Raw genomic sequence first — 15477 nt, 5'->3', positions numbered from 1 at the left:
GAGGGCATTAAACATGCATGGGATAGGCATATGGCTCCTGAATCTAAGACGAGTCTTTATAGCAAGAGAAACGGGCGACTCGACGCAGCGACAATTCATGGCAGATTCACCAAAGAAAAAAACCTCGATAAACTTCTTCCTAGAAGGACATTATGTTTTTTTTATTTTATTTTTTTTGCAGAATTTCAAAAATGTCATAATAAAATAAAAGCAGCTGAATATTTGTATTTTTTTTATATCTTTGTCTTGGTACGTTCCAAAGAAGTTATTGTTGGGTGTTTGTTGTATAAATGCCATCCTGAGTTGCACAGCAGAGTCCTGCGCCGGTTGTTTAGGAAGCACTTGCTGTATATGTTTAGAGAAAGAGTGTAGGTGTGAAGATGCAGCGCTGGTCCGCGTGTGCACAAATTTGATGAGGGCCACGGGCACACGGGAGCCGTCAGATCTTTGAGTGTTTGCCGAAACACTGTATTTCTTGTTTTTTTTTTTTTCTTTTATCTTGTGTTTTGCCCAAATATCATACTCTTCACTGCAAGGGTGGTAGGCAAGGAGAACAGCCTCCCAGCAGAAGTGGTAGAGGGTAATACAGTGAGGGTATTAAACATGCATTGGGTAGATATAAGATGAGACCAGCAACTGATTAAACCAGAAAAATGGGCCAAAAGCCCCTTATACTCATTCTGTTTCTGTCTAGAATGAGACTAAGTGCTGTTGGCGGGGCCACCAGTAAAAGCGCTCCTAGGGGCCCAAGCCACAGAGATGGGGGTAGAGGGTCGTGCGTGACAGACGTGCCCCTGATTGATGGGACGGATGTCTGCCGGCAGTCATGGGAATCTGTTGGCATTCAGTATAATGTAAATACAGTAAGAGACAAAAATAGGGTTTAGTTTGTTCACTGATTCAGCAAAACACAATGTTGTGTGGCGTGTTGCGTGTCACTCTCCCGCTGTCATCATGTGACAGCCATATCTGTGTCTCCTCTGTAGCTCCATCATTAGACATAAGTCATGCAGGGTTCTGGGTGTCGCGCCCCGGCTGCAGGCCCTCTGACCTGTTGGCACCTGCCCAGCTGCACAAAGATGAGTTCTAACGCGCTGCCAGCGCCATGCCCGTATCCATGCCCGTATCCGTTTGTTCATCGAATGCCTTTCATGCATCTGATCCTGATTGTACCCTGTATAGAAAGCCAGAGACCGGGGTGCAGATCACAAGTCCTTCCCCTGTTCACGCCGGGGGCTAACGGCATCTTTCTGGTTACAGCAGCGACTCCAGCAGCAGCTCGAGCGATGAGTCTCCGGCGAGGTCTGTGCAATCTGCCGCCGTCCCCGCGCCTCCTTCCCAGCCGCTCCTCTCTCTGGATAAAGACGAGCCTCGCAAGAGCTTTGGGATTAAGGTGCAGAATCTTCCTGTTCGCTCCACAGGTAATCTACAGTTAGCCAGCGTGTGTGTGTGTGTGTGTGTAAGCGCGCGTGTGTAGGTACACATAAGTACGCGTGTGTGTGTAGGTACGCATAAGTACGCATGTGTGTAGGTACGCATAAGTACGCGCGCGTGTACGTACGTACGTACGTACGTACGTACGTACGTGTGTGTGTGGGTACGCGTGTGTGTGTGGGTACGCGTGTGTGTGTAGGTACGCATGTGTGCGATATCTCTCCAGTTTTACAAAAACACTGTAGTACAAAGGTTAGAGAAGCCGTCATCAGGTGGTAACAGTGAAACCTTCCCGGGACTGCACCATGCGATAGACGCCCGTACTGGCCCTCCGGGCCCTTGGAGCCTGCGCAGTATATGAAGCACATTTACCATGAGAATAAAAACATTTGCCTGTGTTTATTGCACTTTTGGAACCTGCTAATGGCTTTATCGCAGTTTTTATGTCCTCTGCCGGCCTTTCCCGTGACGGTGCCTTTTTTATTTTTAGATACCAGCCTTAAAGATGGCCTCTTTCACGAGTTTAAGAAATACGGGAAGGTGACGTCGGTGCAGATTCACGGCGTGTCGGAGGAGCGTTACGGGCTGGTATTTTTCAGACAGCAGGAAGATCAGGAGAAAGCACTTAACGCGTCAAAAGCCAAGCTCTTCTTTGGCATGCAGATCGAAGTCACCGCGTGGGTTGGACCAGGTATGGAAACTCTGCGCATGCAGCACCACGTCAGGGTAGCTAGGCTGGTACCCAAAGGCTGACCCTCCATGGCCCCTACGGAATGATGTCTGAGGATCGCAGTCCGTTACGCAGCTTGAAAGAGCTTTGTGTGAAATAATATAATTGGGGTACCAATTTCTTTTTCTGAGAAGGCGATGCTGGCTCCTGCAGACATATCCGTGTGTTGTGTTTTAATTGCACCTTAAAGACTGCATTCGTTGAGGTCCCGGCCAGTTTGTTGACCGTGATTCGCAGTCTAAAGACCCCCTGTCTCTGATTTTGCTTTAGAAACAGAAAGCGAGAATGAATTCAGACCTTTGGATGAAAGAATAGACGAGTTTCACCCAAAAGCAACAAGGACTCTGTTTATCGGCAACTTGGAGAAGACAACCACTCACCTAGAGCTGCACAACATCTTCCAGCGATTTGGGGAAATAGTGGTATGTAAAGCTTAGCGCGACGCCATCGCATGCAGCGGCTGCTACCAAATTCCTAAACGTGGCGGCCGTGCGATTCAGCAACCCAGTGAGGGGCTGCCGATTTCCTCAACATGGGGAACAGCCATTGGCATCTAACGCAGTACTTTGACCATTCGTGTCAGGGCCTGGCCTGCGTTACATCACTCGATCAGCGCATGCAGACGGGGCTGTCTCCGTCCGGTCGCTCCGCAGTATTTTGCCCTGGTTACAATCAGATTTATTTAGGTGTTTTTGTCTTTTTATCCAGTTTCCTTTTCTTTCTGCCGGGCGGCATTGATTTGACTTTGTTCTTATCCTTCCCTGTCCAGGATATCGATGTGAAGAAAGTGAATGGAGTCCCTCAGTACGCGTTTCTGCAGTACTGCGATATCGCCAGCGTCTGTAAAGCCATTAAGAAGATGGACGGAGAGTATCTGGGGAATAACCGGCTGAAGGTATAGCGTTCAGTGCTACTTGCATATGTATCGTGTTTTTCAGGCCCTATTTTATCGATATTTTAGTAAAACACGTCAGATCAGGTTTTACTATGTAAACAATAAGTACTTCTGCTAGACCAAGATTTATTAACCTGTAACGGCAGTGATTGAATTGGGCTTTTCCAGGGAAAGTTCTCCTCCTGGGGTAGTTTATATAACATTAAGTTATAACTTCTAAAAAAAAAAAAAATATCTTGTAAAGAAAGTTAAGCAACTGAACGGAAAGAGGATGGTAAACGAAGAAAACATGATTACCCGGATAATCAAAGTGTCGTTTTCCAGCAGGGACACTTCAGTTTATGTATTTATTATTTATGTATTAAATATACATATTTTTCTCTTCTTACAGCTGGGATTCGGAAAAAGCATGCCTACCAACTGTGTGTGGATAGATGGGCTTTCTTCCAACGTCACTGAACAGTATTTAACCCGGCATTTTTGTCGTTATGGGCCTGTCGTAAAGGTAGGTGAAATTTCAGGAAGGTTGCGGGTTTTTTTGTTTAATTGAATGGATCCTGCATCTCCTCAACCTCTTTCCTTTGCTTCTAACCGTAATTACGCATATAGTCAGACCAGGCAGGCTGTGCGTAGGAACACTGAACGTTGTGTCGACTCGTCTGACTGTATTTGTAATGAGCATTTAACGCTACATGTGTAGTCCCCGCACCCTCTTCTCAGCCGTGTCATAGGTAGCGCTTGCATGCAATCTGTTTTCAGACCGTTTCTTCTGGTTTGGGTGCATCCCGAGCCGCATTTTCCCCATGCCGCTGCTTAGGAAGGACTGCATCCTTCTTTCCTATCAAGGACCATGTGGTTGTCTTACCAGTAACAATGTAACGCCTAGGATTTTCGTGTGGGGTAGGTTCCCAGATCTTCCGTTTCTTCAGAAGAGCCTGAAAATTAATAATTTGGTAACCCAAAATTAAAATGACGAGCAGACGTTGCCGCAGTGCCTGAAGCTGCTTTCTACAGAATCAGTTGCACTGCGCGGGATTGCGAGGAGGCCGTTGATTGAAAATCGTGATTCAAACCAGAAAAGATGAACAGTGATCTTTTACCAAATCCTTAGTGGGCAAGGCTCTTATATGTCCTTTTTTTTTTTTTTTTTTGACAGGTGGTGTTTGATCGATTTAAAGGCATGGCCCTGATACTCTACAATGAGATTGAATATGCCCAAGCAGCTGTAAAAGAGACCAAGGGGAGGAAGATTGGTGGGAATGACGTTAAGGTGTGCAGAGACCACCTTAATAAGCGTATCAAAATTTATAAACCACAATACTTAAATTCCTCTAGGGATCATGGGAGTACTCTAATAAAACGAGGGGAAACCAGGTCCAAAGGGTTAAAAGCTGTTTAGGCCTCACAGCGTCCCATAGCGTTTGATCGCACGTGGATCATTTTGCGAGCCCCAGGCAGTTTAACGGCGTGCCGTCCTTGTGTCTCTGAGCTTCTTGGTGATGTGTTGTTCCATTAAACTACTGTTGTTACTGGTAAACGGTTAAACCACTACACCAAGGTAACCCCGAACATGCATTTTCGCTTCATGAATGGATTCTCCTGCTTTTACATGGAAAGCAGAAGAACATTGGTGGGGGTGTATGTCCCGTGGGCTGCCGCTAACAAGCCCTGCTGTCCCCCGCAAACCTCTCCTTTAACCCGGTGGCAACTTCATCGTGGAGATGTAGACAGGACTGGCGATAGTTATTCAGGCTTTCTTGCCGCGAATCTTGATGCTTTCATCACGCGCTTTCAGAGTTAACCTGCTATCCCTCCTTAACGTTCCATTTTAACATCTGCATTATTTATACTCAAATACTATTATGTTCATCTTTGTTTTTGAAAAGATGTGAATGACCGTTTCCATTGCTTTTGATCCCCGGCTTCTTGCTCCAATAAATCCATTTTATCACTAAACAGAAAGTGTTGAAACCCATCCGCTACCTGAAGGGTAGATCTGCAGCGCTCGATATCACCTTTCCCGCGTCTGCCCTCTGTAATCAGAAGAATTCAGTTGTTTTGTGTTTTGATAAACTTGTTCTCTTTTCAAAAGGTGGATTTTGCAAACCAAGAGTCCCAGCTGGCGTTTTACGGGTCTATGGAGTCGTCGGGGCAGGATATACGCGACTTCTACGACATCATCTCAGAGAGACGGTAAGTCAATTCATCTTCAGCGTGCTGGGAATCTCGTAGGGATAAACATGTTTGGAATTGGAATGGTTCACTGAATTCATCGCTGTGGGAATGTGTTTATCGATTGCATCCAGCAGTAACACAATATTTCTGTTCAGTACAGCGTGTCCTTATCTTCTTTATGGAATTAAATAAAATATTAGTTGGATGTGGTATAACTATTTTACTATCAATGCTTTCTTTTACAGAGGGGATGAAACAAGGAGAGGGTCTTACCATGAATTTACATCCACCGAGCGCACATACTATGACACGGTCCGCACGCCCGGCACGTACCAGGAGGAAACCAGACGAGAGTATCCTGCACGAAGCAGAGAATTCTATGCGGACTGGGATTCATACCCCGCAGATTACTATGAGCAACGCTACTACGATGATCTGCGAGAGTACAGGGACTACAGAGACCCATACGAGCAGGACATCCGGGAATACAGCTATAGGCAGAGAGAGAGGGAGAGAGAGCGCTTTGAAACAGACAGAGATCATGAACGACGGCAAATCGAACGCAGCCAAAGTCCTACCCATTCCAGACGGCCTCAGAGCCCAGCAGGGTCTCCGTCGCAATCCGAAAGAATTACAAGCGACCCCGAACGCCGGATCTACAGCCGCTCGTCTGACCGCAGTGGCAGCTGTAGTTCTCTTTCTCCGTCTCGATTTGACAAGCTGGACAAAGCTCGGGCGGATCGTTATATCAAAAATGAAAAAACCGAGAAGGAACGCTCCTTTGACTTAGAAAGACCAGATAAAGAGAAAAGGCCACCTAGGAAAGAAAAGACTGATAAAATTGAGAAAGACAAACCTGACCGGACAAAGCGAAAGTCGAAAAATCATTCTCCAAGCTCTCAATCCTCTGAGACTGATCAGGAAAACGAGAGAGAGCCAAGCCTTGAGAAACTGAAGTCTAGTAAACAGCAAGCCAAAGAAAAGCCAGACAAGGATACAATAGCCAAGAACCGCTTGGACCTTATGCCGTGCGTGGTTCTTACTAGAGTCAATGAAAAGGAAGGCAAAGTTTTTGAGCCCCCTGGACTTGAGAAACCAGCCAAGTCTAAATCAGATAGCGAGTCTGTAAAGTCCCCACCGCTGGACCAGAAACTGTCAGCGCCCCGACTCGAACAACCTAAGTTTGAGCAAGCAAAACTTGAAATGGCCAGGAGCAAAGTGCCAAAAGAGAAGATTCTTTCCAGCCACGTCGAAGTGGTAGACAAAGAGGGTAAGCAAAAGGTAAAAAAGCACTTGAAGACGGAACCTGTGGAAGGGGCTACGGCAGCTGACCTGGACAAACTGGAAGCTCGGAAAAGGAGGTTTGCTGATGTCACTTTAAAATGCGATAGGCAGAAAATGGAAGTTAGACGGAGCAACCAAGATGAGGAGGATCAACGCGTCGTATCAAAAAAGCAAATGGAGGCTGTTTCCTCAAGAGAGGTGACTGTGCTTCGGGAAGGAGAGTCTGAAAGGAAAGGCTCCAGGAAAGATCTTCTGAAAAGGGAGTCCAGAAAAGCCAGACCCGACAGACTTTTTACACCAAGCAGTCCTAAAGATGGCCAGGAATCACTTGGGCTTGCTCTTCACCCTAACTCAGATTTGCAGTCCCGTTTAGGAGAACCTGTCGATGACCCGTTTGAAACAGCAGAGGCATCGAGTAAAAAGGTTAGCGTCATGAAAATCCTTCCTCGCCATTTGCAGCTGGCCGAGGACCTGGATAAAGAAGCTGCTAAAGAAGAGAACAGGAAGATGTACTCTCTCTCAAGAGAAATGCTAGGACTGGAAAGATCGGAGACAGAAGAGAAACTTGGGATAGACATCGATTACACCCAGAGTTACAGAAAGCAAATGGAACAGAGCCGCAAGCTCAAGCAGCAGATGGAGCTGGAAATATTGAAATCTGAAAAATTTGGTAGCCCCAACAAGGAAAGTGATGAGTTGGAGAGGAGAAGTCTTGTGCATGAGGTGGGCAAACCACCTCAAGACGTCACAGACGACTCGCCTCCAAGTAAAAAAAAAAAGACTGATCACATAGAGTTTGAAAATGCTACAAAAAGGGAACGGAACTATCGGAGCTCCCGCCAGATTAGCGATGACCCAGAAAGGATCTGTTCTCCGAGCCTGCGACATTTTCCTTTTCACGAAGATGAGGATGCAACAAGTTCCCCACGATTAATACCGGTTAAGGAATGCAGAGAGTCTCCTAAGGTGGATGACAAAATGGCGTTCTCTAACGTAGCTGTTAAGGAGGAGCCTTTTAAGCCGATTCCCAGTGACTCGGTCAAAAAGGAGCCAATTGCAGAAACGGCCAAAGTTAAAATGTCTGTCATGAGTCCTGACGAAGAGTACGGCAAGTGGGACAACCAAATAAAGCCGGAGAGTAACAGGACTGACATAAGCTTCCCCAGCAACATAGTCAAGCGAGAGAGCATTCGAAAACGCTCTCGGGATCTAGAACCTGGTGAGGTTCCTTCTGATTCTGATGATGACAGTGATAATAAATCCCACTCACCCAAAGCCACCTCCTTGTTGGACACCTCAAGGTTTTCTATTTTATTACGAGACGGGGAAGAAAAACTGCGTGACCGGGAAGAAAGATTAACTAGCTCTCTGGAAAGAAACAAATTTTACTCTTTTGCATTAGATAAAACTATCACTCCTGACACTAAAGCTTTGCTGGAGAGAGCCAAGTCTCTCTCTTCTTCCCGAGAAGAAAACTGGTCTTTTTTAGACTGGGACTCTAGATTTGCAAATTTCCGGAGCAACAAAGATAAAGAAAAAGTTGATTCTGCTCCACGACCGATACCATCGTGGTACATGAAAAAGAAGAAAATCAGGACAGATCCCGATGGTAAATTGGATGATAAGAAAGAGGACAATAAAGAAGAAGAGCAGGAGAAACAAGAGTTATTTGCCTCCCGTTTTTTGCATAGCTCCATTTTTGAACAAGACTCCAAACGACTTCAACACCTGGAGAAAAAAGATGACGACACTGACCTCTGTCTTCTTCGACCGTACGGAAGGCAGATATCTTCGGATGGAACGAGCAGCGTGCCTGACCTTGTGCAAGAGCCGGTTGTCCTTTTTCACAGTCGTTTTATTGAGCTGACAAGAATGCAACAGAAAGAGAAAGAAAAGGAGCATCGACCCAAAGAAATAGAGAAACAAGAGGAAAAGGAGTCACAGCCAACTCCTGACAGTGTCCCTGAACCCAAGGAGAAGGACCTTAAGCCATCTACAGTGCCAACCCCTGCCCCTGTTTCTCAACAGGAGCCTGCACCACCTGTTCCGGAGAAATTAGTTCCAGATAAAGCCCCACCTGACACTGAACCACCTAAAGAAGATAGGCCGACTGAACCACCTGAGCCCCCACCACCGGAGCCTACACCTCTTCCGGTTTCTCCTCCAAGAGCTGTCGATCCTCCATCTCCACCAACTCCAGCAGAACCTATACACATTGTAGAGGAACCAAAGGAACCTTTGCCTCCCCCTCCGGTTCCTGAAGGTCCCCCACCAGAGGAGCATCCTTCATACTTGGATACAAAGCCCCCTACTCCAGGAGCTTCTTTCGCAGAGTCCCGCTCTGATGCTGTAGGTGAAATAGAACATGACACAAGCAGTAGTTCTCCTTCCAAGTCCATTACAAAGGCAGAAGACATGAATGAAGCCTCTGAAGATACCGCCTCGCTGACAAATACATGTCAAAGACCTGATATCGTTCCTGAGGTGCAGCCACAAGTTTCTGAAAATGATGTGGAAGCAGAGCCTCCTACCCCGGTGAAAGAGAAGAATCGCCACAAAAATAAGAGGTCAGTTGCTGCAGATAAGCCAGCAACCAGAAAAAGTGTTCGAATTGACCGTGAGAAACGCAACCGATCCACATCTCCACGTGGTGAGGCCCCAAAACAGACTGAAACAAAATGCGAGTCTGAGCGGACTTCACGGGGCACAGCAAAGTCACCCAGCTCGGTTCCCGAGCCTGAGATCTCAGAAACAAGTTTGCTGTTGGGCAGGACGAGGCGAAGAAACGTTAGATCCATTTATGCTACAACCGGGGACAACGATGGGCAGACCTCTACTAAAGAACCTGTTGAGACACCAAGGCCAACTAGGAAGCGAGTAGAAAAAGAACCCAAGGAGGCCCCTGCGGTTGTACCGAACACACCAAAAAGAGGTCGTCCTCCAAAGATGCGACGTAGAACTGGAGAGGAGGTATCTCCCACCAAAGCAGAGGCTATAAAGCTGGAGTCTGAAGATACAGAAAGTAAGGAACCAATCGAGGCCACAAAGCCAACAGAGGGATGGCGTTCTCCACGGTCACAAAAGGGGGCGCTGACGCACTCTCCTGGTTCTAGCAGTCAGGTGGGTAAGAAAGGAAAGACCGACTCTAAATTACCACATGATGCTTCTGAGGAATCACCTGAGGAGGTCATTGAGAACAGAGAACCCGCTCCTGAAGACAGCAGCAAGGCAAAAATGGCCAAAGAAGAAACTATCACAGACATTAAGCATGAATATAAGGAAGGAGACACAGACAAAACTCTGATGGATGACCCCGTTCCCGATGTGCTGGAGAAGAAAAGTCTTGAAAAAACGCCAAAGTCGAAAGTCGGGCGGACAAAGTGTGGAAAGACTGTCGTGCGTTTGAAAAGTGTTGAAATTCGCCTCAACGTGGATGAAGTTAAAGGCGCTATGAGGCCTCTTGAAGATGCTGAGCCTACGGCAGTATCACCCATTACGGTTAAAAGCCCTCAAAAGGATGACGCTGTAACGACCGTTTTTACAAACAAAGACACGACTTTCCCGGAAACACCGGAAAAAGAGGCCAATCGAGATCCCAAGCTTACACCTGAAGCAGCGCAGCTCGCTCGGCAAATAGAACTTGAGCAAGCTGTGGAAAACATCGAAAAAATCACTGAAACGGCCGACCCGGTTTACAAAGATGCGCAGGGCGGTGAGGTGGCAGAAGGTCGCTCAGAAGAAGATGGAGAAAAGCCTGCACATCAGGCCAGTGAAACAGAATTGGCGTTGGCTATCGGGTCCATCATCTACGATATTTCTACGGATGCTGAGAGCTTTCCGGCACCCCCAACGTATCCACCTGAAGGGGAAACCGAGCTACCGGCAGATGCTCCCACTGCCCCTGCTACTTCCCAGCCAGACATGGAGCCCGAGACCGACCAGGCGGTGAATGTTATTTTAGAGACCGATTCCGCCATCGGTACCGAGAGCTCATCCGCTGGTCCTGCGACAGCTGGAACGGAATCTGTGGAAGGGAAAGACGTGAGCTTCAGCGAGTCTTCAAATTCTGCGCAAGAAGCAGAGTCTCTGCAAGACGTTGAGTTCGTTCCCAAACAGAAAGGCCGGCCTAAGCAGACGCGTCCTAGGCGGAAAAAGCTACCAGGCAAAAAACTGGAGCCGACAGACAGCCACGCCGTCGCGGGTGATGATCTCCAAGATGCTTCTCCCAGAAAAGATGAAAAGATATTAGAGGAAGGCCAAGTTGTAAAGTCTGCTGATCTGTCCGTTTCTTCCATCCCTGAAAAACAGACTCTTGACACAAGTCTTAATTCTTCCTCTGAAACCATTTCTCGAGACGCCGAACAAGATGACGACATTGCGGAGCCCGCGAACGTAAGCCGTTCCCCGCAAACACTACTCATAGACGATGTTAGCCAGGGCAGTTTTAAGCTGCGTTCGAGTATGGACAATCCCCCTCTATCGCCACCTAGTGTCGCCGCGCCTTCCGCTCTGTCAGCTGCACCAGGAAAACAAGCAGCACCTTTGCCTGCGGCTCCGTTATCTCATACGGGGTCGGCCATCATATCAGACTGGATGGTAAGGCATGAAGATACCGCTAGCATTCCTACACCGCCACCTGCAATGCCTCCAGATACAAAGGCATCTGACGTGGATACCAACTCCAGCACCTTGAGGAAAATTTTAATGGAGCCCAAATATGTTTCTTCATCTAGCAGTACTCCAACAACTGTCACATCTTCTATTTCCGAGCCTGTCTCTGCGTCCCAAGTAGAGGAGCCCGCTCCTCCACCTCCTGTGGAGGCCATTAAACCAGTTTCTGAGGAAAAGCCTTCTGTCCCCCTCACTAATACAGTGGTTCCACCTGCAGCGGAGGCTCCTGTTATTCAGGAGAAAGGGGCTACGGTGACTCCCAAGGCCACCTCTGTAATTAGCAGAATGCCTCCTGCCTTTGATCTGGAGGAGATGCCGAGAATCGCTTCAGGAAAGCATTCCCCGCAGCTCCAGGCTGCGCCGCCCTGCATCCCCTCGCAGAAGATTAAGCAAAGGCAAGCCCCAAACGACGGTCGTTCCTGCATGAAACCCACCATGTCCATCATAGAGGAGCGACCTGCCGAAACCGGTCCTAGTCCAGGCCTGCGAGTAAACACGTCGCTAGGAATAATGTTCTTAACGTACTCTGGCCAAAAAACCGAGGGCCCTCAAAGAATCAGTGCAAAAATTAGCCAGATCCCTCCCGCGAGTGCTGTTGATATAGAGATCCAGCAGTCTGTTTCAAAGACTCAAGTGAAGCAAGAACCTCTCAACACATCTCAGATACTCCCGAAAGGCTCTCAACCCTCCGCCGGCTATCAGCCTTACAACGCCTCTCCAGTTATATCCACTGTCAAGCAGGAGAAGCCTGAATCCAGTCACATAACCATCCCCAATGCTTCGTCCCAGGCTGGAGCGGTCAAAGTACTTACCCAGAACACCGCCCCGGTGCTAATGCACAGCCAGGTGATGCAGACTCAGATAGGAGCTGCCAGCAAGAAGATTACGGACGCCAAAGTGGAGTCAAAGGTTCTTCAGCCTGCGAGTATGAGCCCCGGGCTCAGTCCCCATCATTCATCGCTGTCTGGCAAAATGCCGTCGGAATCAAATCACGTGGGCTCCGGGTCGAGCACGCCGACAGAGCGGACTCTCACACATCATGGGGTTAAACAGGAGCAGCATACCCCCTGCACTGCCGGTCATTCTCCGTCTCCCTTCACCAGATCGTGTCATCCCAGCGTTACGGCGTCATCTGCCTTAAATACCAGCGCCTCGGTCATGCTGGCTCCTGGAATCCCCGTGCCGCCTTATCTGCCCAGTATGCACCCAGAACAGACGGTCATCATGCCTCCGCACAGCGTGACGCAGCCGGTGCCACTCGGCCATCTGGCTCAAGGGGACGTCAGAATAAATACCCCACCTCTTCCGTCAATGCAGTACGGCATTCGCCCGGAGGCGCTTCACTCTCCCAGAGCAGCTATGCAGTCTCAGATTGATGTCCGACCCCAGAGGTCCAGCACACCCCAACCAGCACCTATCCGAGAGATAGTGCTTCCTACCATGTCTTCCCAACATCCCCCGGAAGAGGAGATGCATTACCACCACCCTGTTTCTAGAGGCTCGGGCCACGTCCAGTCAGACGTATTGGTCATGCAACCTGATTACCGAATGCCTACGTCAGGCATGCGTATAGATCCATACGGTGTCACTCGCGACGTCCGTATGATGATGCACTCTCATATAACGGCTGTAAATGATCACCATCAGGAGGCGAGACAGTCCAGAACGCCAGAGGGTCCGGTCAAAACGCCTCCTACCAGCAAGACACCACAGCCTGTGAAAGACTTGGCCAAACAACCTGATGTAAAAATGCCCCATTCACCGCACAGCGATGCCAGAATGCTTAGTGTCCCACCTAGTGGGCTGAATCTCCCTCAGCCGGTGGTGGTGCCTCATGGTGTGCCTCTTATGCACCCTTCTGGGGGTTCCTTTCACGATTACCGTCCTGTGTACACGGATATACGGAACTACCACACCGCCACCCAGCTCGGTCACCCTCAGTTTTCAGGGGCATCGCCCATCGGTTTGCAGTCTCGGAGTATGACCCCGTCACAGGTGAGAACGGCAGCGTGACATGCGCGCACATCTTTTAGTTTCTTTTAATGTCTGCGAAGGAGTTTACAGGTTTAAATGTGTTTTAGAAACCTACCTTATGGGAGCAGCCATCGTACTCGTGGCGCGATTACTGCTTCCCATCAAGCTGAGTGTCTGAGTAGATGTGATGTGGTTCTTGGCAGCCCTACAGGGGGGACAGTGAGAAGGGAGGAACGTTAGTATTTAGATAATGGTTTAACACAACAAATTGTTAATGCAAAAAAAAAAAGGTGCCAACTAGAAAAGGCTACTTTGATATCGGTCGTTATCCGAATCGTATAACGGAAAGTGGACTTTAATGTTACAGGTCGGCCCGGACGGGGAGCATTCGCATTCAAACCAGCCGGTACGCAGCAAAACGCCGCAAGTGAGCCAAGACTCCAAGGTACCGCAGCCCCTGGTCAGTGAGCAGAGCCACCACTCCTCACTCAACAGGCATACTGGACAAATGGATCCGCACATTCAGCATCTGCAGAGGGGCTCCGTGGACACGTCTCAAACGTCCTACCCATCGCCTGGTGCCATCAACCTGAAGTCTGAAATGTCCTCTTCTCACCAGCCCCAAGCTGTTCAGAAACACTCGGTGTTCATGACTAACATGACTTTGTCCAGGCCGGAATCCCTGTCTGTCCCCAAACAGGACCTGCCCCATCGATCCGTCGACATGGTACAACTTCTGACGGTACGTATTCATCCTTTTTCTTTAGTTTGCTAGTTGTGAATTTTAGGGTTTCTCAAATTTTATGCCTGAAAGCTTTAAACTTTTATGAAACGCCTTGCATGAAATTAAACGTTTCTTCTCGATTGTACGGGGATGGACGGTTTACAGGAAAGTCCGCATGCGATCGGGCGTGGAGAATTCACTAGTCTGGGTTGTTTTTAAGGAGGGCATAAGAGAGCATGGCCAGGAGTATACAGAGCTGCAAGGGGCAGAAGATATTAGCCGATCTGTCAAAATTCAACCAGAAATACTGTGCAGCCACCTCAATGTTTCCGCATTCTTCTCTTCGCAGAAATACCCCATCGTCTGGCAGGGTCTACTGGCGCTGAAGAATGACACCGCCGCGGTGCAGTTACATTTTGTGGCCGGGAATAATGTCCTGGCTCATAGGTCCCTGCCGGCTCCCGAGGGAGGCCCTCCTCTGAGAATCGCTCAACGCATGAGGCTCGAGGCCACACAACTTGATGGAGTTGCCCGAAGAATGACGGTGAGCTCATCTACAGTAACGAGGCGGGGGGACCGCATCTAAATCTCTATTATTTTTAATCATTGTGTTTGTTGGACAGGTGGAAAGCGATTACTGCTTGTTACTCGCGCTTCCTTGTGGCCGTGACCAGGAGGACGTGGTCAATCAGACAGAGTCGCTGAAAGCTGCGTTTATCACCTACCTGCAGGCCAAGCAGGCTGCGGGAATCATCAACGTACCCAACCCGGGGTCGAATCAGGTACTCACTGCTACCCCATACTGTTAATTTGGAGGTTTAGGAATGAAGTGAGAGCCGGGCAGAATGATTAGTAGAGGAGCAGGACAATGTATTGATAAATGTTCGGTCCATAGAACGGGTTACTGTGGATCAATGTCTTATCTGGATATGACCCTTGCCTTACGTGGCCTTTTTTCTTTTTCCAGCCTGCCTACGTTCTGCAGATCTTTCCACCCTGTGAATTTTCCGAAAGCCACCTGTCCCACCTCGCGCCTGACCTACTAGCCAGCATTTCCAGCATCTCTCCTCACCTGATGATTGTTATCGCATCAGTATGAGCTCCAGAGCTGCCATTCCTGACCTGTCGGACACCAGACCAGCGCTAGACGAAACATTTTAGTGGCGAGAGCTGCCACTGGCTCCGAGGTGCTGGGGGGGTGGAGAGCGGAGGAGGATATGCAAGCTTCCCGCGGAGTGAGAGCCGACTTGGATGTTTACATATTGGACAACGATGCACACGGCCAGAAGCTTTGTGGTATTGGCAGGCGCGGGATGCCGCTGCCACACAACTGCAGGATATTCCAGGATTTGTGCGCTTGTCGTGTATTTTTTATTTTTGAGGAGCTGAACCTGCCTTTGCACTAAATTAGTGACTTTGGATCTTTGTACAGCATTTCCCTTGCCCCTTATTTTTGTGTCATATTTTTGATTGACATGCTGTGATGTTGGAATATCTGAACACAGTAGCGATATGCTGGTGGACTCATGCAGGAGCCTGTGAATATTCAGCCAGTGACTGCGAAACGCGCCGGAGAGCGAGCGAGGGTTT

The 15477-nt window shown here is 48.6% G+C and overlaps 1 protein-coding gene across 1 annotated transcript in view; it reads left to right on the top strand.

Annotated features, from left to right (window-relative positions):
* The window catches only part of SPEN (spen family transcriptional repressor), a 28501-nt gene extending 13024 nt beyond the window's left edge, over positions 1-15477 (top strand). The window contains exons 4-15 of the mRNA XM_053452622.1: positions 1261-1421; positions 1925-2125; positions 2435-2586; positions 2934-3059; positions 3451-3564; positions 4216-4329; positions 5152-5252; positions 5480-13184; positions 13531-13905; positions 14237-14431; positions 14511-14669; positions 14855-15477. Coding sequence (XP_053308597.1) covers positions 1261-1421; positions 1925-2125; positions 2435-2586; positions 2934-3059; positions 3451-3564; positions 4216-4329; positions 5152-5252; positions 5480-13184; positions 13531-13905; positions 14237-14431; positions 14511-14669; positions 14855-14986 — 9535 coding nt within the window. The 3' untranslated portion in view covers positions 14987-15477. The remainder of the gene's footprint in view (positions 1-1260; positions 1422-1924; positions 2126-2434; positions 2587-2933; positions 3060-3450; positions 3565-4215; positions 4330-5151; positions 5253-5479; positions 13185-13530; positions 13906-14236; positions 14432-14510; positions 14670-14854) is intronic.

Source organism: Spea bombifrons, chromosome 12, assembly GCF_027358695.1.
Source record: "Spea bombifrons isolate aSpeBom1 chromosome 12, aSpeBom1.2.pri, whole genome shotgun sequence".
Lineage (NCBI taxonomy): Eukaryota > Metazoa > Chordata > Amphibia > Anura > Pelobatidae > Spea > Spea bombifrons.
Note: the sequence above shows the minus strand (reverse complement) of the source record. Positions and strands in the feature narration are given on the sequence as shown.